Raw genomic sequence first — 26,575 nt, 5'->3', positions numbered from 1 at the left:
AGCCCCATATTGGGCTCCCTGCTCAGCGGGTAGTCTGCCGCTCCATCTCTCTCTGCTCCTACCCCTGCTCATGCTCTCTAAAATAAATAAATAAAATCTTTGAAAATAAATAATAAATACTTATATTTATTATTTATTACAGAAATATAGAAATATAAAATATAAAGTAAATATATAAATATATAAATATAAAATGAATATTTATTATTTATATTCATATTATAAATAATATCAGTCATGCCCATTTTTTTGTCTGTGGTTGCTTTCCTGTTATGACAGAGTGGAGGAGCAGCAAAAATTTCAAACATTTACTATCTGGCCCTTTACAGAAAAAGTTTGTGATCCATAAGTTATTCTACCCCATACATACCCACATCATTCTAATAAAAACTTTCAAGGGTTGTCTGATTATAAAAGACTTAAAATATAGACCACAAATAGGAAAATCCTGAAAGAGGAAAAAGTGGTCATGTGGAATTTGATTTTTCCAGTGTGTATGTATGAAGATAATACTGGCAATGCCTCCTGGTGAGTATACACCCGATATACACAGCTTTTAAACCCAGAACGAATGGCAAGCTCTCAATTTCCCTGTCTGACTTCTGCAGTGGTCTACGCTGAAGGAGAAGATAAAATCTACAGAGCAAAACACTGTCACTGGAAAATACATCCAGAAACTGGAAAGACATTAGGAAGTTAGGAAGTGCTTCCTAATGATGTCAAAATCTTGCTTTCTAGTAAAACTGTCCATACTTTCTGAGCCAAAAATAACAGGGAAAAAGGTTCTGAATAGTTTGTGGGTGCCACTGGAGTTTTAAAATTTGGGATGCACTAAAGAAATGTCGAATTCGTAACTGTGATCCTCACAGGTCAGAGATGGAAGTGGAAACAAAGCTGAGGCCCAAATGGGTTAACAGACATTCATTCTCACAGATGGACTTTTGATAAACAGAGTTAAAAAGACAAGAATTACAAGTTTCGAGGTTTTAACAAGTAGGGCTGTGAAATCTGGAGACTGAGGTTTTTGGAACAGTCAGGTTACCTGAGTGGAGCACCGTCAACCCTTAAACATTAAATAAATTTAGCATCTTGACGTCCTACTTCCCAGAAAGGACCTAGTCCCAAATCAGCTTCCTAAAAGCATAAAGACTATTAAAATTGAAAGGATGATGCCAAATAAATGTGTTCATGACAACTCGGTCACATACTCATTTTTAAGATTTGTACACATATATTTTAAAGACACTTTTATGTTGATTTTTTTACTAGTACAACTCAGACAAGAGGGGCAACAAAGCTAACAGCAGTTGAATTCTCAGGGCCTACTCAGGAAAGATTTATACTCTATGCAGTTTGAGCACTTACCTCTGTTCTCCCTAGTCATTCTGTTGCCTTCCCTCTGGTCAGAAAAATTCTCATTTCATTCAGGACCGGCTCATCAGTATGTCTCCTCCTTGGCGCTTTCCCCCTGATGGGTAATGTACAGGCATGCACAGATACCCACAGCCCTCCTACCTCTTCTTTCACAGGCCGTTTCAGGAGGATTAAGTGCCCCTCAGCTCCTGACACCCACTGTCCTCTCTACTGTAGTTTCTAAGCTCCGGCAATGTGGGACATTACTCATTTTGGGGTCAAATGTAAAAAAGACATATGAATGGCAAGAAGCAAGAGCCCCCTGATGTGCTAAGTTAGGCTAAGTTACTACATTATGCCATAGGACCACAAACATTTGAAGTGATGTTTCTTCACATGACTGCCTCACTATTCATTAAAATACTGCAGCAAGGGCCCCTGGGCAGCTCAAGGGCCCCTGGCCCAGTGGGTTAAGCCTCTGCCTTCGGCTCAGGTCATGATCTCAGGGTCCTGGGATTAAGCCCCACATCAGGCTCTCTGCTCAGGAGGGAGCCTGCTTCCCCCTCTCTCTCTGTGTGCCTCTCTACTTGTGATCTCTCTCTGTCAAATAAATAAATAAAATCTTTAAAAAAAGAAAATACTGCAGCAAGCAGGGATGCCTGGGTGGCTCAGTTGGTTAAGCATCTGACTCCTGCCTTCGGCTCAGGCCGAGAGTTTGAGCCTTGCACTGGGCTCCGTGCTCAGCAGGGAGTCTGCTCCCCCCCCACCCCCCCAGTAACTCAATCAATCAATCAATCAATCAATCTTGGGGAAAAACAAATATTGTAGCAAGCAGCCTCAGAACCATCCATTAAAGACAGGATGCCATTGGTGCAAAGTGCAAAATTTTCTTTCCAATTCTCAAGTTCCTACTTTTTCTCATTTTCCCTTGGTGCTCTTACAGCTTGCATCTTCTGCGAGTAAACGATAAAAGCCAGAAGAAGCCTATCGCTTTATTTACTCACGTATTTCCTCATATTAACTGGTCTCTAAAATGAATGTGAAATGAAGAAAATATGTGCATGACCCTGTAGCTTATAGAGGAGAAATCAGGGAGCATTCCCCCTGCAAGCCCGCCCCCTGCACTCACTGATGGGACTAGAAGGTTGCTGGGCTTAGTAGGGGGGACGGGTCAAGAGCAGGTGAGACGGGGGCGGGGGAGGGGCACTGCTGGTCTTCTTGCAGTTAGACACTTGAGCTTCGAATGAAAAGAACGAGAAAAGTCTACATATATAAACATCACTTTTCACATCTTGGCAAACTACCTTCCTCAGTTTCTCACAAACATATCAATCTATAAAGTGTATCCATTTGAGTCTGAACAGGGAAGAACTTGGAAGAAAAGAACTGACTCATTGGAGGCTGTGCAACTGACGCATGTAAACAGGAGGCTTCGAGAAGACGAAAAACGAGGAGTCATCAGATTCTGCTTAACTTTCCCTTTCCTCAATTTTAGAATAGAAATGGGAAGTGGGGGGACAGGGAAGTACGCAGCTAAATACGGCACAGGTCATTTTACAAGTGTAGAGCTCATAAGTTACGCTGTTTTCAGCTGCTCAGGGAGTGTGATCTTTGGATGTCCATTAGAACAGCAAAAAGGGAAAAAAAAAAAAAAAAAAAAAAAAAAAAAAAAACAGCAAAAAGGAAGAAAAAAAATCCATGTTAGAGGCACGGATAAACACATACGTCACAGCCGAAACCACGTGAGCTAGGTGTATGCGGGAGAACACAACTGGTCTCCTCGAAGAATAGATCTGCCACAGCTTTCAAAGAGACTTCCTCTTCTACATACAAATCATACTGGTCTTCTTACCTAATGAGTATTATCTGCTTGAACAAAAAATAATTTTCAAGGTAAGAAAGACAGAAACCAGAGGATTTCATTCACACCTGTACAGGAATTTTGACTTCGTAAGACAAGAAAACTCAAGGTCACGGTACACAGCAGTTATTTATTTAAATACTCGAAAAGATTGAAGATGGAAAAAAATAGGTTTATCATGAGAGTTTATGTTCGTTGGATTTATTTTATCATTTAAAAAAGTGCTGCCTCCGGGTTATCCTAGCCAGCTGGAGAACACTTTACGACACATGCAGCCACTGTAGGACACTATCATAGACACGGCCGTTAGAGAATGACATACACTGGGGGAGGAAATTCAGTAGTAGTAATGGCGACTGTTTATTTAAACTAAAAACATTGATAATATACAAATCTTTTTTCTCATTTGATTGAAAGGGCTATAAAATTCTACATACAGACAAAGGAAGCAACATAATCATATGGGTCACGCCCCCGCTAACTGCCTTTAACTTACTCCTTCCTTCAAGAAGCACTTCACTCAGCTAGGCAACTTTCTAGACTGCACGATGGCTTCGAGGCTGGCCTACCACAAGTGACTGAAAGAGAGGTGTGAGCTGATCAGGACTCCTCCGTTCTTAAAAATGGAGAGAAAATGGCAAATTGTGCCTCGTGTTCTTTAAAGAACCCAAAGGATCATTCTGAGTAAAATGTGAAATAAATAATTGATCCACGAGTAAATACAATCTCGGAGCTGACTTAGACCTAGGAGAGTGAGCCAACCGAACACTAACAATACCACGTAGAAACATCTAGAAACATTATTTCTAGAATTCAGGTTGGGAGACCATATCTTGCCTGAATATGTACATTATTTACAAAATATTCCCTTTTGGCCTCTGAAATTTAGCCATTTGAGTTTGGCTGTTAAGCTCTTTCTTTTCATATGCTAGCCAATACTGCAGTTATAGCTATCATTAAAATACTCTTATGCATGAATTACAAATATTAATAAAGTAACTCTGCATGTATAAATATCTCAATATTTCTAGCAGAATTTAAAGCATACATAAATACATAAAAGTATTTGTTTTTGGTAGGGCATTTTTTTTTTAATCATCGCTGTTTCAACAATGCTTTGTACATAGCAAAACCCAAAACTGCAAAAACAGTAGCACCAAAACTTGCTCGAAGCCAAAACGTGGAGCTCTTGAGGTCAGCTTGTGTCACGTGCCTGTAGTCAGAAAATATAATTAATGTTCAAAACATGATTAGTATGAAAATACCAATTACATTAACAGTCTACTTTTAGGGAAGTATTAGCACACTTGTCAGGCTAATTGCATACAGTAATGCTTATCAAAAACATTTATCAATAGAGCCACACGTACATTGCTTAGATAATCATTATCTTTAGACATAACGTAGACATTAATAAAGACAAATGTCTTTACAATTAGCTACTTACTACGTGGGAGTAATCAACATAACAAAATTTTAGACATTTTCTTCACATGGGAAATGGAGAACGTAGACAAATCAACCTACTACTTTTTAATCCCACCACGGTCCTTCAAAATGAGAGGTAAAGCCGAGATCTCACAATTTTGAGAGTCCATTTCATGGAACTTAGTATGCAATCTCCTGCCCAGGAATCAAAAGCTATCATGTAAGCAGTTAAGCGACAAGTGACCATACTTTTCTAAGAGCAATGCTTAAAGTCAACTTTAAAAACACTGAGCCCCAGAAAAAATTTATCCAAAAAAATCCCAAAGGGGATAGGGAAGATTTACCAGTTTGCATTAATTGGGTTACTGCTGGTTAAAGAAAGAAAATTCAGAATAAAATAAAACAACAAAAAAATAAATAAAAAAACCAACCCTGATATTAGTCAGACAGGCAGTGACAATGGTACCAACTAAAGGACATCATGTAACGTGATGGACTGAAAGGTAAATGACATAAAAGAAGCCGTATTATGCATGACAAGAACAGGGACAGCCTGTACCACAAACTGGGTTTGTGAGCATGCTCAGTTAATGACACTGCTAAGCACCTTCAAGGTTCTCAAGTATGACAGCTTACCATAAAGAGGATAACGCTTGAAAGCAAAAGGTGGCATATTTTATTCAAGGGTCACTGGAGTTTTAGTTAAATGAGCACAACTGAGGAGATGTAGAAAACTTATAGAATTAAGAGCTTAGAGAGACTATCTAGTTCAGGTTATTTCACAAGTAGGAAACAAATAGCTTTGAAGCAAAAGTCAGACATCATTAGAAGACCAGGACATCGACATATGCAAAAGAGTTAAGAGCCAAGAATATCAATTGTACAAAACGACTTTGCCTCAGTAATCGTCAGAGTGCCGATTGGATCAGTTATCACAAAATGCAATCTGCCCATTCTAGAAACAAGTCTACAATACAAGCCAGAGTGCTCCATGCTTATCACCATGGCAAAACAACACACAGCACTCCAATTTCTTATTCTCCCCAGCTCCCTAAAAAAAAAAAAAAGAAGAAGAAGAAGGAGAAAGAAAGAAAAAAGGAAAGAAAGAAAGAAAAAATCACTCCTGACATATTATTTTACAAAGCAAAGTGATAACACGGGTTCATTCCACCTTGTGAGTTAGTTCCTCCAACAGGCAATGTTTTATTTATTTATTTATTTCCAGTTAGGGATGAAAATTCATAGGTTTCAGTTTTCCAGCTGGAAAAACTCCAACAAGGCCAACCCACTGGTTGTGGGAAATGTTACCTGGCTTCAAGAAAAAGTGGATCATGAGATGATGCCATGAAGATGGAATCTTCTACAGAGCTGACGGCGTGCACCTGGTGAGTAATACTGCCTTCGTCGTCTGCTAACAGCATGGCACCCCACTCAGCTACCCGGGCTCTTAACCTTTTATACACATGCACACAGTTTGCAGTTCACAGCAGAGCTCACAAGAGAAGGGGACTGAAAATAACATCTCTCAATTAAACATCCCACACAGAAATTGAGTTGCCACCCTAATATGATGCATCTCATGCTTTCTATATTTAAAATAAATGTATTCTGTAACAAATTGCCAAACTTCAAAAAAAAAGTATCTATGGGTACTTTCAGAAACACTCACATATCAGGAAAGAAAACCTAAGGCTGTTATGTACATTCTCTATATCCCTTCGAGGCTCATTCTGCTAGATCTGAAACACCAAGAGAAGCCCTGGAAACCAGTTCCTCAGCAGGGCCTGATGGGAGGTGGTGACCGTAAGTATTCATCAAAATGAGGTTAACGACTGTGAGTCAGGAAACTGACCGATGCTTCTAACTGCAGACTACCAACAACTGCAAACATGAGTCTGCAAAAAATGGAGTCCAAACTCAGGGACTACCGGAGACCAATGATGAGAGTTTCAAAGTCTGTAACTCCCAATCAACAGAGACGTGTAGAATTTAAAGTGAGAAACAGGCTAAAAGGGCAGGAGAGCTTTTGCTTCAGCTTTGGTCTGTCTCTGATTTTGATGCACCTTCACTGATGAAGGATTTTTGAGATTTCTTTTACACTTTTTTTTTTTTTAATTTGGGAAAGAAAAGGGCTAGGATTACAGCTAGCTGTCATCATGGTAAAATCAGTCAAAATGATTTCTCATAGTTTTCAAGAATGGAATTGGTTTCATGTAACTCCCTTTGTTGTATTTTAAGCAAGTATTACCATTCGTGAACTAATATATTCTGACTTTATTGTTTCGTTTATTTTTGCATTTCAAGATAGTAATTACTGTTTTCCCCAAGCTATAGTATAGCCTTCTATAGGCAGATAGGCAGAATAGCAGTTCCTGTTTATATATAAGAAACAATAAAGATACATGGTCAAGATGTACCCAGTTTAAAACTTAAGGCAACTGTTAACTCGTAAGATATATTTCAATGACTCCATCAACCTTATACTGGTTACTTAAGATACCTGTAGACTGGAAAGCTACTTAGAGACCTATTTTATGCAGTTAGCATGTGCATTTAAGAGGTGCACTAACCAGGCTCTCTATATATGACAAAGCATTGATAATGGATGGCACACTTGTCACTGCCTAGTTGACTGACAGCACCTGGAGAGAGAACATGAGACGATCTTAACTGTACTCCCTAAGTATGAGACCTGAGCCATGTTTGCCACTTCAGGTCTCAAGCTGAAAGCAGAGCAATAGTTTTATGAAGCTGCCTCCTAGTTCATTTCTAAACAAGCAAAAATAATTCTTTCACAATTCAAAAGTATAATTCTTTCAAAATGACTCACATAAAATACCATTTTAGAATAAATTATCTTATGGCATGCTTTTTTTCTTTTTAGTTATTATTATTTTTTTATTGTCAAAAAGGTAATAGATGCTCATTATAAGATACGAGAAAAATTAAAGTAGGAAGAAAAAAAAAATCACCTAGAGTCCCATCACCTAAGGCAACTAATTAAAATGTAGGGCATTTCCTTTTACTTTTTCTATGTGTTTCTTACACAGCTGCAAACACAATGTGTATAAATTATAAAATTTTATACCTTTTTAAAAATTTACTATTATGTAAGGACTTTATCATAAATTACAGAAACCTCATTTTAACAGCTTTACTGTATCTGATTCCCCTATGGGTGGCGGTCTCTATTTACTGGTGACTATAACTAAAGGATGACTATACTTCTACTAAGATTTTTCTCTGTATTTAGTAGAGTTTCCTTAAGAGACTTCCCAAAAATGAGTATTACAAGGTCAAAAATGTGTGTGCATGTGTATATATAAAGATTCTCTTTTAAAAAATCTTACTGACGGACTCCTGGGTGGCTCAGTTGGTTAAGCGTCTGCCTTCTGCACAGATCATGACCCCAGGGTCTTGGGATCAAGTCCTGAATCAGGCTCCTGCTGAGCAGGGAAACTGCTTCTCCATCTGCGGGCCTCCTCCCCTGCTTGTGCCCTCGCCCTCTCTCTCTCTGACAAATAAATAAAACCTTAAAAAAATAAAAATGGGGGCGCCTGGGTGGCTCAGTGGATTAAGCCGCTGCCTTCGGCTCAGGTCATGATCTCAGGGTCCTGGGATCGAGCCCCGCATCGGGCTCTTTGCTCAGCGGGAGCCTGCTTCTCTCTCTCTCTCTGCCTGACTCTCCGCCTACTTGTGATCTCTCTCTCTGTCAAATAAATAAATAAAATCTTAAAATAAATAAATAAATAAATAAAAATAAAAATGAAATAAAACATAAAAAACCTATTGATATACCAGAATCACATCTTCCTTCTCTATGAACAATAATTTAGCTCAGTGGTATCTCTTTTTTTTTTTTTTTAAGATTTATTTATTTATTTATTTGACAGAGATCACAAGTAGGCAGAGAGGCAGGCAGAGAGAAAGGAAGGGAAGCAGGCTCCCTGCTGAGCAGAGAGCCCGATGCGGGGCTCGATCCCAGGACTCTGGGATCATGACCTGAGCCACCCAGGCACCCCTAGTTCAGTGGTATCTCTTATTAGAACATAAGAAATAATGAAAATGCTGGAATAAAATCCTTAATCATCTGAAGCTTGTCAGAGCCTCTAAATTCTTAGGTGGCAAATTCTTCATATTGGATGCTGGCTTTCTCTTAGAAGTCCTGAGGGCCCATAAGCCAATCAGATGCCAAGCGCTTTTTTTTTTTCTTTAAAGTAGGCCAAATGTGGGGCTTGAACTCACAACCTGGTGATCAGAAGTTGCATGCTCTACTGACTGAGCCAGGCATGCACCTCTACACTACTTTTAATAAGGCGGAGAGAAGGAAAGGTTTCAAACTTCAGGCAATAAAGGCTTAAGTTAAGAAGTGTCTGTGTGAACAGTCACACAAGGCATATCGAGAGTGACCACAATGCCTATGGACCTCTGCACAGAATGCCATAAAACAGGCAGACAAGATACTTTTGATTCACTCTGCAATTTACGACATATATAAGAAGATAAGTTAAAATTTTTATTGGTTCAGTGTATTTGACCAATAATAAAAGGAATGGTTATCAGTTGCGCTATTTAGAAACAAGATAATCAAATTCTAAAGGGCTCAATGGAATTAACCCATTTTAGCTATTCCCAAATAGAGTATTTTTAATACTGTTTTTTATAACATGTCCCAGGTCTTTATATATCTGGAGTATAAGCACTATATTGCAGAGACCTAAAAGTCTGCAAAGATTAGAATTTAAGGAAGTGGGGGAAATCCAGAAAGGTCCAGATGTCAGTTGAAGGAAAGAAAAGTTCAGCGGCGCGAACTCAAGGCAGCGAAGAGCAGTCCCACCCAGGCGCTTTTACTGGCCGTCTGTGCAACTTTGCAGAAATAAATGCGAATTTCCTAGATTGCATTCTTCTCATTTCACCACCCGATCCTTTCCAAACCCAAAGCAGAGATGTACTGATGCAGAAATATGAATGTTCTTCAAATTTCCTAATTCTAATATGAATGTTCTTCTAATTTCCTAATTCTACCCACATATGGATTTCAAGTAGGAATTTTTAAGTTAATCCTTTGCAACCACCTCTGTATCTGTAATGCACAGAACCTAGTCACTAGGGCTCACAGATAGCACATACAGCTTTTTCCTAGTTGCACTTCCGTAGCTCAAGTTAAAAATGGTACCGAGGTCACCAATGTTCTGTTTTTGAATATTTCGCTTGTTTTTTAAAGTCTTCTGGGCCTCCCTGCTTTTATTCCTCTCAGTGTTTTCTTGGTGTTTTGTTTTTGCCTGGTGAAGTGTCTTTTACCTTTGTTTCTGATAATAATGCCAGTACTCTTAATAATAATTTTAACGACAATTCTTTTAGTGAACTAGAGCTAGTTCTGGAACTAGCAGATGAACTGCAACACAAATTATAAAGAAGCTGTTAACTGAGCATGCCTAAATAGTAACATACTTTGGAAAAGGACGTAAATGTGCATCAATGTCAAGAAATGCTTCACAAGCATTAGAAGAACCAAAATTTACAGATGACCATAGATACATGGGAAACACATAATACCTCTATGTTATCTACTGATACTGAAAGATCAGAACAAACTCTACCTTGTGGCATCCTTTAATATTCTAACCAAATGGCAAAAAATTTTAAAATGCATAAGCAAGCAGCAGCTTACTTAATGAGAATCTGTAACATAAGCTCTTGTATAATTTTAAACATAACACTCTGTATCCTAATTAAAAGAAATGTCTTGTAAGGACCTTGATACAAGGGAACATAGAAGTTTCATATGAAACCAAAACACAGGACGGACTTTGTTGGATATAATAGTTCACTATTACATAAGATCCTAAGAATTCTTATATTCCCAGAAGACTCTCCAGGACGTTAAGATTTCTAGGTATCTATCATCTTCATAATGCAATCCTATGAAAAGGCAGTTCCTTTCAGTGTGACAATAATAAAATCCTTTCTTCCAAAAAGAGGCTCCTATTAAGTAAAATGGTTTTAAAGTACATGAAGGAGCAACTTAGGTGATTATTAAAGCAATATGGGCAAATATCATTAATAAATGGCTTAAAATAAATGCCACATACACCTGATTTTAAAAATGCATTAAAAAAATAAGGCAAAGAATTCAATGGCCACAATGACCGTCCATCATACCTTTGGGTTGCTTTAAGCACTCACTGTGATCTATGCACTTGGTTGCTAAAGTAAAATGCTGCTACTAAACTTAAGAAGTAACATGAACAAATAATTTATATGGCTGATACAAATAATAAAATGGGATGAAAGAAATCCTAAAACCAAAATACATATCAAAGAAAATCACACCAAAATAAATTATAAAATAAACATTTTGATTAAATTATAGGTTAGGAGAGGTGGGAGGGTTATACACAGAAATTAGCTGGGATAGGGGCTTAGAGAAGTTAAAAAAGTGACTAAGTGACACAGACATACAAATTAAAATGAACACCTAAAGGAAAGGACAAGTTCACATCAACAGCACACTGCAGAAGAGTAACAAAGTCATGCAAAGTAGGAGTCTCTGAAGTCAGAATAATAAGTACTTGGTAACCAGAATCCTGGGTAGTTCAAACCAACAATCCAGCTCACTCCTACATAATCATGTAGGATTATAACACTTTCAGATTAAAAAGGTAATTAAAATAAAAATATAACCAGAAGGTGTATTTTCCCAGTGCCATGATTTACACTATTTGAAATGAAAGCAATGCCAAAGATTAAAATCATCTGACCCCGTTAATCATCTTCCAAATGTATTTAAATTCAAATAAGTCCCATTATTCATCAACTGTTCTAAAGAAATACATAAACCTGTCCAGATCACTAGGGTGAGATCATAATTATTAAAGAACAAAGTTACATGTCAGATACATAGTTTAACACTTTTGACATCTTGAAATAAATATATATTCTATTACATTAAAAAGAAAACAAATTTTATTACTACTCTACTTAAAATATGTAGCGTCAGTAAATAAGCTCAAAAAAAGGGGGACAATGTCTGGTCAAAAATAGATAGCTAGGGGAAAAAATGGATAATTTCAGAAATGAATCTGTGGGAACTGCCTAAATGTAAATTATTAGCTTAAATTCTGTCATGATCAGGTGATAGCCTTACTTCTGTAGCCCGAGGGACTAAGGTTCCTGAAAATACAACCAAAGTTCAAGGAAAAAAATTTTAATAACATAGTATTCAGAGAGGCACTTAAAGGCAGGTCCCTATCTTCTTCATCTTCATATTCTGCCCCAGCTCACAGCAGGGTCCTATCTAAAGCAGGTACTTAAGTCTGAGTGAATAAATCACAGGGGCAGAAGGGGATAAAGGGATAATGTGGTCTCAAACATGTACTATCTCTGCAAGTGATTTATTTCAACCAACATGTTTACAAGCATACCGAAACAAGGTATTAAGTTTGAGACCAGCATGTATGCACCAATACCTGTCAATTTCTTTGAAGACATTTACTGAAACTCTTTGCTTCCATAAAAATTTTGAAACTACTCTTTTACACATCTAACTCAAACACAAGACGTGGCAGCTTTCTAAAAGCAGAGACCTAAGACTTATTGTTGAGTGAGACTCCTTCCTCCCTACTGAATTACAGTGAAAAATTCCTAAAATGACTTTCAGCAAATTAATCAATTCTTTTTCTGCTTTATAACATTAAGATACATCTAGCATGGTGAACCAACAGTGACCAACACCCAAAGGCTGCCACAACCCGAGAGAGAGAGGAAAGAAAGGAGGCAAACCCAGCACTCCACAATTTTTTCAGATTCTTTCATGAGAAAGGGAGTAGAACTTGGTTGGTGGGAAGGGGAAGGAGATACTTTCATTCCTTAGGTGTATGTTTTACTTTTTTTTTTGGGGGGGGGGGGCCTGCAATTGCACAACTCTAGGCCATATCTTAAGACTGAGGTTGCAAGCTGCTGGCCTGTAAACATGTCTTGTTCTGATCAGTACTTTTAAAGACTTAAATTTACTTGCCATTATTTGAATAGCAGGAAATTTCACATAAAAATCCTGATGTCTCGTGTCTCACAGAATCAGAAGACCTGGCACCAGCCAGCCTGGACAACAAAAGGCCAGAGCTGAGTTGTGGCTGCCTCTTTTAGACAGGGCCTGTCACGGTCCCTACGTCTCTTACTTCTCATACCTGACCACCTTTGTGCACTGACAATACATATCCCGATCCTGTAGGTACTCAAGTTCTGGGGTTCCAACCCATATACCTTATCTACATCCTTCTGTAAACTGGGGAAACTTCAGTACAGAAGTCCTAAATTCCCACTGTACTTCTACAAAATTCTGAAACACTACAAGGAATCAGAAGGACTGCTTCAAAAGGCACATTGGTTTCCCTCCTTATCTTTTTCATTCATTCCATTCTTGATTACTAGATGTCGGGGATGTATGCCGACACTACCATTAAATTAGTTCTAGTTTATAAATAGATATGACAAGATGTACTGATTTCCCTTCAAAGATCTTTGTACAGAGTACTTTACCATGAGCAAGCTCATCAATTAATACACACCCAACCTTTTCCATTTGGAAGCTGACTAAACCGACCTAAGAATAAAATTGTCACTAAAGATGCAGACAATCAATCAATCTGCAAGTTACGGACACTCAAGAACTCATAGAATAAGTGAAACAGATGGTTTTGATTAGCAATTATTAGGAGCCAAGGTGGGTTCACCAAGAATAAGACACCAAATAGATGTCACTTCCTATTTAGGTAAAATTACTACATTGACAGATTGATAGATCAGAAGAATGTGTTAGAAATTACATACTGGGAAAAAAAAAAAGGAAATTGCATCTTGATTTCAAAAAAGCCCTCCATGAAATTCTTATAAGATACTAAGATAAAATATGGACTGGATAATAAAATATTTTTAATTTACAGAATAATCTTTTCCCAAGTATTTTATACCTGTGTCACTGGGAAAAGAGCTCTCTGAGGGAATACTTCAGGGCTTGCTGGCTTTGGCTCCCTCTCTCTCTCCAATCTCTTGGTATTCAACATTATTTTTTATCAATAATTTGAACGATAAAGAAGACATATCTACCAAGTTTGCAAATAACACAATGCCAAGAGAGATAGATAATGGGACAAATGACAGAAATAATGTTTGAAATGACTGAGCTAGAACAAATGGATCAAAAAGAATATGACACTTAATAGAGATACATATGTATCTGTGTTTAGATTCAAAGACTCAACTAAAAATGTCAAGTACACAATTAGAGAGGAGGGGATGCTGCCTTAATAGTACCTCGTATGAAAAAAATATCTGATTTCAGTGAACCCCGAGATTCATATGCATCCACAGTGGGATGGGGCTGCTAACAATGTCACTTCATGCAGCAGATAGGTGCTATCCTGACTGTGGGACATGACCCCACTGTTCGAGACTGGTCCCATCACACCTGGAGCACTGCTCCCCATTCTCAGCAGCACCTCTTTTAATAGGAATTCTGAAAACCTAAAGGGCTTTCAGACGAGGACAACCAGGACTGATGAGGTCACTAAACCATCTAATTTAAGAAAAGGCTGAAAGAAATGGGGATGTTCTACCTGGAGAAGAGAAAATTAGGGGAGACATGATGGCCGTCTTCAAATGTCTGAAGGATTGCTAGGTTGAAGAGGGAGTAGAATAGTCGTATGTTGTTCTAAAGGGCAGAACTAAAACTAAAGGAGAGAAAGTTACAGGGAAATCATTTTAGTTAAAAAATTAAAATAATGAGCAAAGGCAAAAGCAAAACCCCTCTCCAGTGAGGAAAGCCATCAGCAGATAAACAGTACTCTCCACAGGAAGGCTTTCAGGAAGGCATTCTAATGGGAGGTTAGGCCAGAGAGTTCTGGAATCTCTTCTGACTCTAGGTAGCATTTCCAACACCGGAGCTTCTGAATGTTGTTTGGTTTGAACTAGCCTTGCATTTTCTCAGATAGTCCACATGAGAGAATCTGTGCTACTACATTGTAAGATGCCATTCAAAGGACAGAGGCAGAACGTTACCACCAAATTAGCGTGGCAGTCCCTTCAAAGCAGTCACCTGTGATGGCTGCATTCTTATTCCAGAGCTACTAGTGCTCAAAACGTCACTGAAACTCTTTTTAGAATGCCTTCAAGATCAGTTTCTGACCCACATTAAATATAGTCTCACTGTTTCATAGCCATATCTACTATTTTTGCTGGTGGACACAAACTATCCTACAGTGAGAGCCCACTAGCCTTAAGTGAGAGCCCAACAGTAAGACCAAGAATGGACCCATTTCTAACCAAAGTCTATTTAGCTTGATCATCTGTCTTAATCAAGTCCAGCTCCCAATGACAGCTGAATGTCGATTTCAAAACACTCATCTTTAGACACAAAAATTTACAGCAGATCCAAATTTATAGTTCATAGTCTCTTAACTGCTCACAAAATGTAAATTTGAACAATGGAAGCATGACCAGAATAAGAATATAACCTTCCAAGTTCTTTGCTTTGAGGGAATGTAAATATCTTGTTTGTTTCCCTTCCCTTTCTAAAAAGGGTATCACTTTCTAGGCTCAATTATAAAGACCTCAAAAATGAGTACTATAGATCTTTTGTTCTTTCTCATAATCCTTTGAATCCTCAAAGTTAGCTATTATCCTCATTTCCAGAAGCCATGCTCTTTCACATAAACATTCCAGGTACTTATAATACAGAAATTTTTCAAACCCAAGATACCGTTCGCATTAGTGTGGTTTTAATGAAGTTATATTAGTTGAACGTAAGTGAGTACAGTTTCGCATTTGGGATCAATGTGTCTTTTTGTTACTATGAAAGTCCTCACCTATTTCTACAACTCTCAGCTAAAAGATTTTAATCTCCCTATACATATTATCCTGTCATATGAACGATACTTTAAACTTCATGAAAAAAGAAATCCAAAATCTTTTTTTATAGTCCCCTGAAAACATCATCACCACGGTGAGAATTTTAGTGGAAGTTAGTTGGGCATCGGTTGGCTTGTGGTCTTTCTATGAGTATCTGTATAATGAAGAGTTATCCACTTTTTTTTTTCTTTTGTATTTTAACAGAATGCCTGGTACCCAGTAAATAAAGTTAAGAACCTGTTAAGAACTGCAGTGAAGATTTTGTTCTTTACAGATTGCAGCAAGTCTGAGTTGAGGAAGTTCTGACAGATGCAAAATGTACACCTGTTGCAGGTGCACATACAGCGTAACCGGGCATGGCTGCGAAAACACACAGAAGGACAGGAGTTGAGTTCTTACTTACAAATACGGCACAAGTTAGGGTGTGCCAACTTAAAAAAAAAAATAAAAAGATTTAGGCATAAGCAACACTAAGGAAAAAGACAGTGTGGGGCATGCTAAAGTTGTGCAGAATTCCACATTTACCAAAAATACAGTACATAGCAATAGCTCCCTCCTCCCTCCTAGAGAAAACCTAAGGAAAATTAGCTAATACTCTTGGTTTTTTGGAGGGGGGATGGAATTATCATCACAAGAGTTTTAGTGGAATAGTATGCACAGCGATAGATGGCACCCTCGTGTAAATAAATAAGAAAAACTGAGTAAGCCATAGCACCCACCAAAAGGACAAAGTGTGCTAGCATTTAAGGAACCATTCCCTCCTCCTCCCTCAGCATACACACATGCCTGAAAAACCAGGAAGGAGAAGAGTGACAAATACACAAAAGGGTCAAAAGACGAGTATATTCAACCCTGAGGAGATGGTCTTCAATTCATCAAGCACCCTGGCTCCCAAAGGAAATCAAAGTGCTTCATAAATTTCCACGTGGACAAAGCAGAGGGTTGATTTCATCTGCTACGAAAACACAGCAGCTAAGTATGACAGTGTGAAACTCTTAGGTGAGGATGTAAAAATCAACAATGGGTCCAATTGGCATCAGATATGAAATTTCGGGAGGCTTTCTGACTCCTTTCTGGTTGAGTGGAGTTGTACTAGTCGGTACAGGCACATGGGGCACTTTATTTCACCTCCATCCTAACAACCAAGAGTAGGGGGTCCCCAGGGACTGCCCAGTGGTCAAAGCCACTCAGACATACAAAGCCGTCACGGCACCCTGAAGAGGCACTGGCGCCGAACCCACTCAGAAGAGCGCCACCTGATGAATCAATGCCAGCACTTCCTGTAACACCTGCCCATTTTTTTTAAAAAGGCTTCTCAGTCAAAGGACTGGCCCACTCTGACTTGGCTTAGCTTGTGAGATCTGATGAGACCACATCGCATGGTGGCATGGTGGTGGAGATTAGCAGCATCCCAATAATGCCTAATTCCCAACATGAAGAAAAATGAGAATTAATTTTTAAGCTCTCATAGACTCAAGACATTCCTTTTTTTAAAACCTGACTTGTGATGAGGAACGTATCAATGCTACTAAGTTGCTGCCAGCTGTCATACTGGAATCCATCTGTGATTTTATCAATTCGGTCTGACTCTTCAACATACACAGGCTCCACCCACCAAAAAGGAGATGCAAAGTATGCTTAGCAACAGGGAGATGCTTCATGAGAAGTAGTTTGGGATTAACCATATAAGCAAGTGTCCCTGTATGTACATTTATCATATATACACACACATACATACAAACACACACGAATCGCAGCAAAATGTTTTAAAGATGCAGATCTGAAAACACAGTTACAGTTATCTACAAGATTAAAATAGTGCATTTACATAGTAAACAAAAAAAAAGAAAAGAAAAAGAAAAAAACACTACTGTCATATACAGTTAGGCAGTAAGCCTGACCAAGCAGTGCGTTTCTGGATAATTACTAAATGTTAATTACAGCAGGAAAGGAGATCTGGTCATCTACAAGAAAAGTCAACAAAAATCCCATAGAAGCCATAAAGAAAAAGTAACTTACAAAGCAGTTTTTAGAAAGACCCAGATTTTTCTCAAATTCTCTATTCTATCAGTGTTGCCCATGTCTCGGGAGAGTCTGTTTCTGTAATGATCCTCTCTGTAGATAACATACACGAGAGTTTTAAAGCAAAGGTAAAACATAAATTAAGTTCTGTTTATCTATAGTAACAGGAATGACTTGTCTTCCAATACAAATAGAATTTCAAGGGCTTGCTGCCTTTTTTTTTCAAAAAGTATTAGTTAACAGAATAGCAGTATAGTTAACTCTGATTTGAAGAATCTGCACAAATTAACACCTTTCTGAAAGACTTCAGTTCGTAGCCACGTTTGATCATTACTCTATTTTATACCACAATTTTCATATGAGGAAAAATAATTTAGAGACTAAATTAATAACAAATAGATTAAGCTAAAGTCTTGAGAAACGCACTGCCTGAAAAACTATCTTGTTACAAAACAGAATTATACACACACAGTACTTGAGGAGAATGCCATTAAGAACCATGCAATTCTAAGGCAGTTAGTAAGCTATGAAAATGTCCACAGTTATGTGCTTATGCATATGTATAGATATACAATAAATGTACATAAAATTCATGGTTCATAACACTTAATGTGAGACATTTATATAGCAGGAATTCCAATTACAACTGCTTTTTACAGCACTTAAAAAAGACATTATATTCTCAAACATATCTATAATTTAAACATAATTTCCTAAAATATTTTAGAATCCTCCACATACTCAAGGTCAATGAATCAACAGAAAAATATTAAAATGAACTTTCTGTTCATACGGAAATGTCTTAAAAACATAAAGCAACATGATGTCAACTGCCTTTGACTGCAGTAAGACTATTTTTTAAATGCTGGGTCGCGGGTTGTGTTTCATTGTACTATCCTATTAAAATAGTTACTGTTTAAATAATTACTGCTTAAAAATATACAAATCCTGTCAGGAGCACTGTTTGTGTGATTTTAGTATGGCACCCAAACCAGACTCACGTCTACCCAAAATTTGTTCCTTCTCATTACAAAGTCTCTTTCTGTTGCTGAACAACTTCTATGTGACAAAGGTCCCACCCTCATGACTAATCATGGCATGCGATGTTATTATGAACCATGCAGCATGAAAATGATGGCAGAGCAAGTACTTACGGGTACATGGCCATCGTTGTCAGTTTAACAAAGATATCTTTACTGGGTGCATCAGCAGTATTGCAAGTGAAGGCTTGTGGTGGAGGCATTTTATGTTTCCTGCAGAAATCAGCAGGTGAAATACTATAGTCTTGTTTAACTTCATGCAGGTCCGACTTTGCAGCTATGATTAAGCAAGGTATTCTGCTGTCCATGAAGTGTTGCTATGGGATAAAAACTAAAATCACAATCTGATGACAAGTTAAAAAATTACTACATTTAATTAAATGTATACTAAAAATTATCTCTGGCTAGGCAAAGTATAGCTTCAGGGAGAAAGTAAACTAAAAGGCAGCGACTGGCAGTGGACCAGGCAGTCTCATAAGACCAGGGCCAATTTTCTAATGCTGGTAACTGTACAAATCTGTAACGACTCTTCAGATTCAGTACAATCTGAAAAAAATTGATATTTTTTATTAAAAAGATACCATATTTTGAAACAGAGAAATCCACCTAAATTCCTCTACCTAGAGCACATTATTTTCATTTTAAAAATTTCTGCTTCACGATTTTATTATTTTTTTTCACTACCTTCATTTTTCACATCATTAGTCCTTAAACACATACATCTTTTTTTTTTTTAAGATTTTATTTATTTATTTGACAAAGAGAGAGATCACAAGTAGGCCTAGAGAGAGGGGGAAGCAGGCTCCCTGCTGAGCAGAGAGCCTTAATGTGGAGCTCGATCCCAGGACCCTGAGATTACGACCTGAGCTGAAGGCAGAGGCTTAACACACTGAGTCACACAGGCGTCCCTCTATAAACATTTCTATAGCCGCAGTCATGATAGACATAGTCGTTTAAAAATATAATACTGAGGGGCGCCTGGGTGGCTTAGTCATTAAGAGTCTGTCTTCAGCTCAGGTCATGATCCTAGGGTCCCGGGACTGAGCCCCACATCAGGCTCCCTGCTCAGTGGGTAGCCTGCTTCTCCGTCTCTCACTCCCCATTTGTGTTGCTTCTCTTGCTTTGTCTCTCTCTCTGTCAAATAAATAAATAAAATCTTACAAATAAATAAATAAATAAAATAAAAATATAACACTGAATCTTCCATGCTTTCAGAATTCAAAAATCATTATTTTTAATAGCCACTTAACATTCCACTGTATCATTCTCTCTTAATTTAGTAAAGCATCCTCCTATTGTTAGGCATCTGGATTATTTCTAGTTTTTTCTTTTAATTAAAAACAATGCTAGAAAAAAAAAAAACAATGCTAGAATAAATTCCTTGGTACATACTCCTATAACATCTTGGTTTTTAACCCTATAGCATCTTGGTGAAAATCTCAATCTGAGGACTTTTCAAGCCTCTGGCTTTTCCCCTTGCTCTATTATTATTATTATTTTTGTTGGTGTAACTGACAATATATAATCCATGTACACTACTTTTTTAAAAAAAGATATTATTTTTAAGTAATTTCTATACCCAGCGTGGGGCTCAAACTCACAACCCCAAGATGAAGAGTCATGTGCTCCACTGACTGAGCCAGTGTGGCACCTCTCCATGTGGATTCCTAATGGCCAAGAAGACTTTCCAGTAATACAGAGGTTCTTAACTATGGATGCACATCAGAATCACATGTGGAAAAAAATTGTTATTTGTATGTATGTATGTATGTATCTATTTATTTTTGGAAAAAAATGTTTTTAGGGCGCCTGGGTGGCTCAGTGGGTTAAGCCGCTGCCTTCGGCTCAGGTCATGATCTCAGGGTCCTGGGATCGAGTCCCGCATCGGGTTCTCTGCTCCGCGGGGAGCCTGCTTCCTCCTCTCTCTCTCTCTGCCTGCCTCTCTGCCTACTTGTGATCTCTCTGTGTCAAATGAATAAATAAAATCTTAAAAAAAAAAAAAAAAAAAAATGTTTTTAAAATACAGATGTCTTAGACTTTACCACCTCAGAATGAAATCAAAACCTTTAAAGATGGGAGACAAATGTATTTTTCAAAAGCTCTGCAAGTGATTTTCTTACATCTCCCTAGTTAGAAAACATAACATTATATAATTCCATTAACTCCATATAAAGTTATAGCCCAAACCAACAGTTATAGACCAAAAGAACAACAAACCTTAAAAATCCTAGCACAGTATTCAAAGGATTTGGGGTTACTGACGTCATATACCAGGCACACAACATCACAAATGATCTCAGCCTCAGTTAGGAATTCTGATTCGGAGATATCATGTAACTTGTAAAAAGAAAAAGATATTAAGAAACATTAATATTGTAATATTCATGTTTCATTAAAGTCACGATGTGTTATTATTGCTTGACTTCCAAATAAAGTACTTCTAAAAGATGTTAAGCATAACTTTTCAGGCTATTTTTAGAGATGGGAAGTGTAGATCAACAAGTAGCTTCTGATTTTGTGGACTGACGGTGATCAAGGTTTTCCAGGAGCAAACATTTTAGTGACTGACCTGCTCTAGGCAGGCTATTTACGCACATTCTCTACATAGGTAAGATAACAGGCTAAACAGATTAAGTCAACTGCCTAAGATAACACATCTAGCAAGTCATCAGACCAAAATTTGAACTCAAATATGATTTCAAGTCTATTTTCTTTCTACCAGACCACCTTTTTTCCTCACCAATTAAAAAAAACAACAACAAAGAAAAAGACTCTTTACACTAAGGTCATTTTGTTCCACTCCACTGCCTACTCTTTTTTTTTTTTTTCCTGCCTACTCTTTTTTAATGTTTATTATAAAACGTCTATAGAAATGTCACCCCTATGACAATGATCCAGCAAGAGTAAAATTCAGTACTACTGAGTTATTTAAGGCAGTGCACCTATGTCGAGAAAAAGGAAGTACAAGGTCAGAAGTGACTTGATATTTTCCAAATAAAATGGATAGTCAGAGATGCGACAGATACCAATTTACAGAGACAGTATAAGAATAAGAACAGGAATATTCACAGTCAGCTATATCTACTGAGTATGCAGTTAAGTAGAACTATACTTAACAGGGGAAGAATGGGAAATAAACAAGGTTAAATTAGAAACTGACAAAAAAAACGTTTATCATAAAGAAGGAAAATTGTATGAAATTCAATGTGATCATCTGTCTGGCAGAACAAACTATTTCCAAAAAGAAAAAGAAAGGAAATGAGCTTTTTCTGGTAGCTATTATTTGTTAGGAGCTCCTCAGATTAGCTAGCTTGATAAGAAAGTCAGGCTCAGAGAGACAAAGCCACTTGCCTGAGGTCACACAGCTAATCAGTGATGGATCAGGGTTCAAATCAAACTGTGACTGGATCCAAGAAGAACACATAATCTCTTTCTACTGTATTTCAGACTGTCTTTTCAGTCATATACTTCTTTCATCCATTTTTTTAGACTAACATATTTGGTAACTATACTCCTCTCTGCTAAATAGATGAAACTCGATTCAGAGTATAGATAAACTACCAAGCACCTGAAGTGAGGTTTTCATATTAATTTCCAGTCAACAGTAGAGGAAAAAAAATTTTTTTTTAAAAAGTGGAAGAAAAGGATGGGGCGCCTGGGTGGCTCAGTGGGTTAAGCCACTGCCTTCGGCTCAGGTCATGATCTCAGGGTCCTGGGATCGAGTCCCACATCCGACTCTCTGCTCAGCAGGGAGCCTGCTTCTCTCTCTCTCTCTCTCTCTCTCTCTCTCTCTCTCTCTCTGCCAGCCTCTCTACCTACCTGTGATCTCTCTCTGTCAAATAAATAAATAAAATCTTAAAAAAAAAAAAAAAGTGGAAGAAAAGGAAAGAGAAGGTTTTTTTGTTTGTTTTTACTTTCTATTGTGTATAATACACAATTAAGCAAACAAATAGATTAACTTTCACTTATATCTACACCCATGTGATCATCACACCCATCAGGGGAATTAAAATTAACTCCAATGAATAAACCAGGTGAAAGAAAAAAAATCACACAAGTTCTACAAACAGCCATTATCTTAAATGCAATTATGTTTTCAAAGAGTCATATAAAAATATACCTAACAATTAGTAATTTTTATATGCCAGAGAATTTCTTACCAACAAGTATTTCTCTTGTCCATATACATAAACAGTGTTGATCGCATAGTAGGATTTATGATCATCGCGAATCTTCTTCTGCCTCTGAAAACAACCAAAAGCCTCAATATTTACAGTAAGAAATTACAGTACCGAGTCTTCATCAACACCCACTCTGCATGTATGTATGGGTGTGTTATAAAGAAAAGGGCATTCTTCCCTACACTATGTATTATTTGTCAGTACAAAGGGGACATTGATTTTGTTTCTTAGTTCTTGAGGTCTAAGACAAAAGATGCATTTGTTCTGCATAAAGCAAAGGAGCAGCTGAAACAGAAGGATATTACATTACTTAATGTATAGTATAGAGCTACCTGCTAGCAATTCTCCTTACACTATGATTTGGTCTGACATGAGAACCCATCTGGAAACACATCCAGAAATAGATACAGGACTCAATCGGAAATATTTACTGTACTCTGCTCCATGCCAAGCACCATGGCAGGTGCTTCCACATATATATTCATTCAACCCCCGCCTAAATACTGCCAAGGAAAAAAAGGCAAATGACAGCTAACGCCAACGAAACGAAGATAAAGGCAGTTCAACAGGATCGTTGTTACCCTCAGACTGCCCTTCACTAATATACGCAGGCCACTGAGCTCTAGCCATCATCTACAAGACTTAGTGGCTATGAAAAACTCATGTAAACTTGCGACTATACAAATCTGTTGGAGAAAGCTCTATTATCTGAGAATTCTCACCATTAAGTTTCTTCCAAGAAGAGCCTGAAGAACGCCACTCTTCCCACAGTTTTTCATCCCAATTACATTACATCTGAACACATTTCTTTGAGTCTGTTTTTTCTGAAGGTCTATCTTTTTATCTCTTGTTACTAAGAAGAAAGAAAAAACAATCATGTACCATTGAGACTCACTGCACCTCCATTTCACTTTCTGTGAAATAGTATACGGGATTTCTCATTTTTATGAAGTGTATGATGAATAAACAGACACACTGTGCAAAAGCCATGCTGTATGTGAAACCAAGCACTATATATACGGGAGGGCTTCACTTGGTAGAAAAGATGTATTTCGGAAAGCTGGCTGTAAAGACAACTTATGGTAACCAAACGACATTTATTCGTCATGAAATAAGTAGCACACTTTCATAAGGAAAATTATATCCTAAAAATTAATGAAAATTACAGTGAACATAGCCAATGTTATGTCCCATCTACTTTCTTCTGTAATAAATAACTGTCACAATAAATTATAAATTAAAAGATGCTATCTCTAATCTGCACACTCTTGAATTTGTAAATGGATAAGGGATATGCACTCTGGGGTTCACTGGCTTTCAAATGTAAATCTGTAAAAGAGGCAGAACAGAAAACAATGCTCCAATAGCAGAGCAAGAGCACCTCTCTTCCAGAGGTAAAGAGACCTCCTTAAGCTGTACCCCAAAATTCAACTATAACAAAACTCACCAGAGGCACTATTTACAGTAGCCAAAAACTGAAAATGATAAAAAACATACAACTATCATGGGACAGTTAAATAAGTTACATAACATCCTTATGATGACACACTACTGAACATTAAAGATACATAAAACTATAATTACTGACAGAGCAAGATGGCCACAATATTGTGTGAGAGTGAAAGAACCTCATGCTAGCTAGGAATTCGTTTCTTGCTCTTTGGTGCTGAATTAAATACTATCTAATGGGTTAACTACTTTAAAGGATACTTGCTCTGTAGGTGATTGTCTTTGGGGTGCCTGGGTGACTCAGTGGGTTAAGCATCTGCCTTCAGCTCAGGTCATGGTCCCAGGGTCCTGGGATCGACCCCTGCATCGGGCTCCCTGCTCAGTGGGGAGTCTGCTTCTCCCTCTCTCTCTGCCTGCCACCCTGCTCATGCTCTCTTGCTCTCTTGCTCTCTCTTAAATAAATAAAATCTTTAAAAAAAAAAAAATGATTGTCTTCTTATGCTAGGACCTCCTGTAAGATATGGCATTTCCCCCTACCAACTGGGATATAAGAAAATCTTGAGGGCGCCTGGGTGGCTCAGTGGGTTGGGCCACTGCCTTCGGCTCAGATCATGATCTCAGGGTCCTGGGATGGAGTCCCGCATCGGGCTCTCTGCTCAGCAGGGAGCCTGCTTCCTCCTCTCTCTCTCTCTGCCTGCCTCTCTGCCTACTTGTGATCTCTGTCTGTCAAATAAATAAATAAATAAATAATCTTTAAAAAAAAAAAAAAGAAAAAAAAAAGAAAATCTTGAAACAATCCATCCCCTAATTTGTTATTTCCATACCTATGGGTATTCTTTAAGTGGAGCACACTGCCTAGCAAGAATTATAAAGTCTGGGAAAGATTTCCTAATGTAGAAAATGGTTACAAAACCAAGAGATACACAATTAGTTCAGTATTGGGATTATGTGTTAATAGGTATTGTTTTTAATGTCTAAAGAAAATGAAAAGACAAGATAAACTGGCACATTAAAATACATTTAATGCCCATAGCCCTCCCTGATGTTCATCAGTGGAGGGTCCTCAGGGGTAAGCTAGAAGTAAAATCTCTTCTCTTTCTTTTCTTTTTTAAAAGTATTTTTTTTAAATATTTTATTTATTTATATGAGAGAGAAAGAGTAAGAGAGGGGTGAGGGACAGAAGAGGAAGCAGAACCACTGCTGAGCAGGGAGCCTGACCTGGGGTTCGATCCTGAGCTGAAGACAGACACTTAACCAACTGAGCCACCCGGGTGCCCATACTCTTTCTTTCTTGATTAAGAGTAAAATCAAGCCTCTGAACTCAAAAGAAATGACCAAATGACTGAGAGAACAGAGGACAATCACGGAAGACTAATGAAGTGGAGTTTATTTTCACCCTTTTCACACACAAAACCCAGAATATTTTAAAAATGTTTCTTAGCATGAACTGCGTACTATCCCGATACTTACCTGTAATGGCGGAAGCCTGAGACTCTTGCTCCGTCAATATAGAATAGCCTAGATAGCCCAAATACTCCAGGCATCGCTGGACGTCTAAATAGGTCGTGAGCCTAAGAAAGGGAGGAGGTGGACATGTGAAAAGTTCCTAAAGACCATTTATAGGGAAAAAAAAAAAAAATCCTAACAGCTCAAATAATCTTACCACCAGACCCAGATAATTTCTGTCAGACTTCTTTTAACTTCCCATGTGCCCAACCATGGGTTTCCCTACACCGCCATTTTTCAGGAAGAGAAGAGAGGGCGGGGATACAATAGCAGCAGGGGTAGAGTGGGATTCCTATACCTACACAGAGATGAGCAGTGAGATGCTGGTAAAATCTACAGTAAGGATATTTTATACTGGCCACTTCCCATGAGACACAGCGTACCGCAAATACTGGCGGGTTGCAGGCCTGATAATTAAATCTGAAAAGGTTTGCAAAAGGCGCAAAAATAACTGAAAAGCACCTGAAATTAGTTAAGCCTTCTTGTGACGTGAAAAAGGAACAGTCCCTGGTGTTGGGAAAGTTAGTCTCACCAAGGCTTAAGTAGTGATATCATCATGGGCGACCAGAGGATGTCCTTCGTGCCCTGGATACAATGCCAACTACGATGTGAGTAGACCGTAGAGGAACCTCCATTAAGAAGTGCAGTAAAAACAAACAACAACCAAAAAAACCCTCAAGTGTTCAGCATCAAGTAAAACATGCTCTCCCCATATTCAGGAAGTGTAAGAACTGTGTAATAGCAATGAGGTTCCCAACTCCTTCAATCAAAAAAGCATTAAAATCTAGTTCAGTTTTGATGAGAGACTTATTACTGTTTCCCTGTACATC

At 38.0% G+C, this 26,575-nt stretch overlaps 1 protein-coding gene across 7 annotated transcripts in view; it reads right to left on the bottom strand.

The window, feature by feature from the left end:
* Positions 1–3,550: 3,550 nt before the first annotated feature.
* The window catches only part of RHOT1 (ras homolog family member T1), a 63,652-nt gene continuing 40,627 nt past the window's right edge, over positions 3,551–26,575 (bottom strand). The window contains exons 14-22 of one of the 7 annotated variants that reach the window (XM_032320272.1): positions 25,710–25,810; positions 23,513–23,643; positions 22,770–22,853; positions 20,827–20,946; positions 18,724–18,926; positions 17,567–17,662; positions 15,785–15,907; positions 5,951–6,094; positions 3,551–4,427 (exon numbers count right to left, since the gene is read on the bottom strand). In XM_032320272.1, coding sequence (XP_032176163.1) covers positions 4,310–4,427; positions 5,951–6,094; positions 15,785–15,907; positions 17,567–17,662; positions 18,724–18,926; positions 20,827–20,946; positions 22,770–22,853; positions 23,513–23,643; positions 25,710–25,810 — 1,120 coding nt within the window. In that variant the 3' untranslated portion in view covers positions 3,551–4,309. Of the gene's footprint in view, positions 4,428–5,950; positions 6,095–14,256; positions 14,371–15,784; positions 15,908–17,566; positions 17,663–18,723; positions 18,927–20,826; positions 20,947–22,769; positions 22,854–23,512; positions 23,644–25,709; positions 25,811–26,575 lie in introns of all 7 variants that reach the window. The other 6 variants (XR_004280478.1, XM_032320275.1, XM_032320271.1 and 3 more) reach the window with 6 other exon arrangements.

Source organism: Mustela erminea, chromosome 18 (genome assembly GCF_009829155.1).
Source record: "Mustela erminea isolate mMusErm1 chromosome 18, mMusErm1.Pri, whole genome shotgun sequence".
Lineage (NCBI taxonomy): Eukaryota > Metazoa > Chordata > Mammalia > Carnivora > Mustelidae > Mustela > Mustela erminea.
The sequence above is the reverse complement of the archived record's forward strand: the minus strand, read 5'-3'. Positions and strand labels throughout refer to the sequence as shown.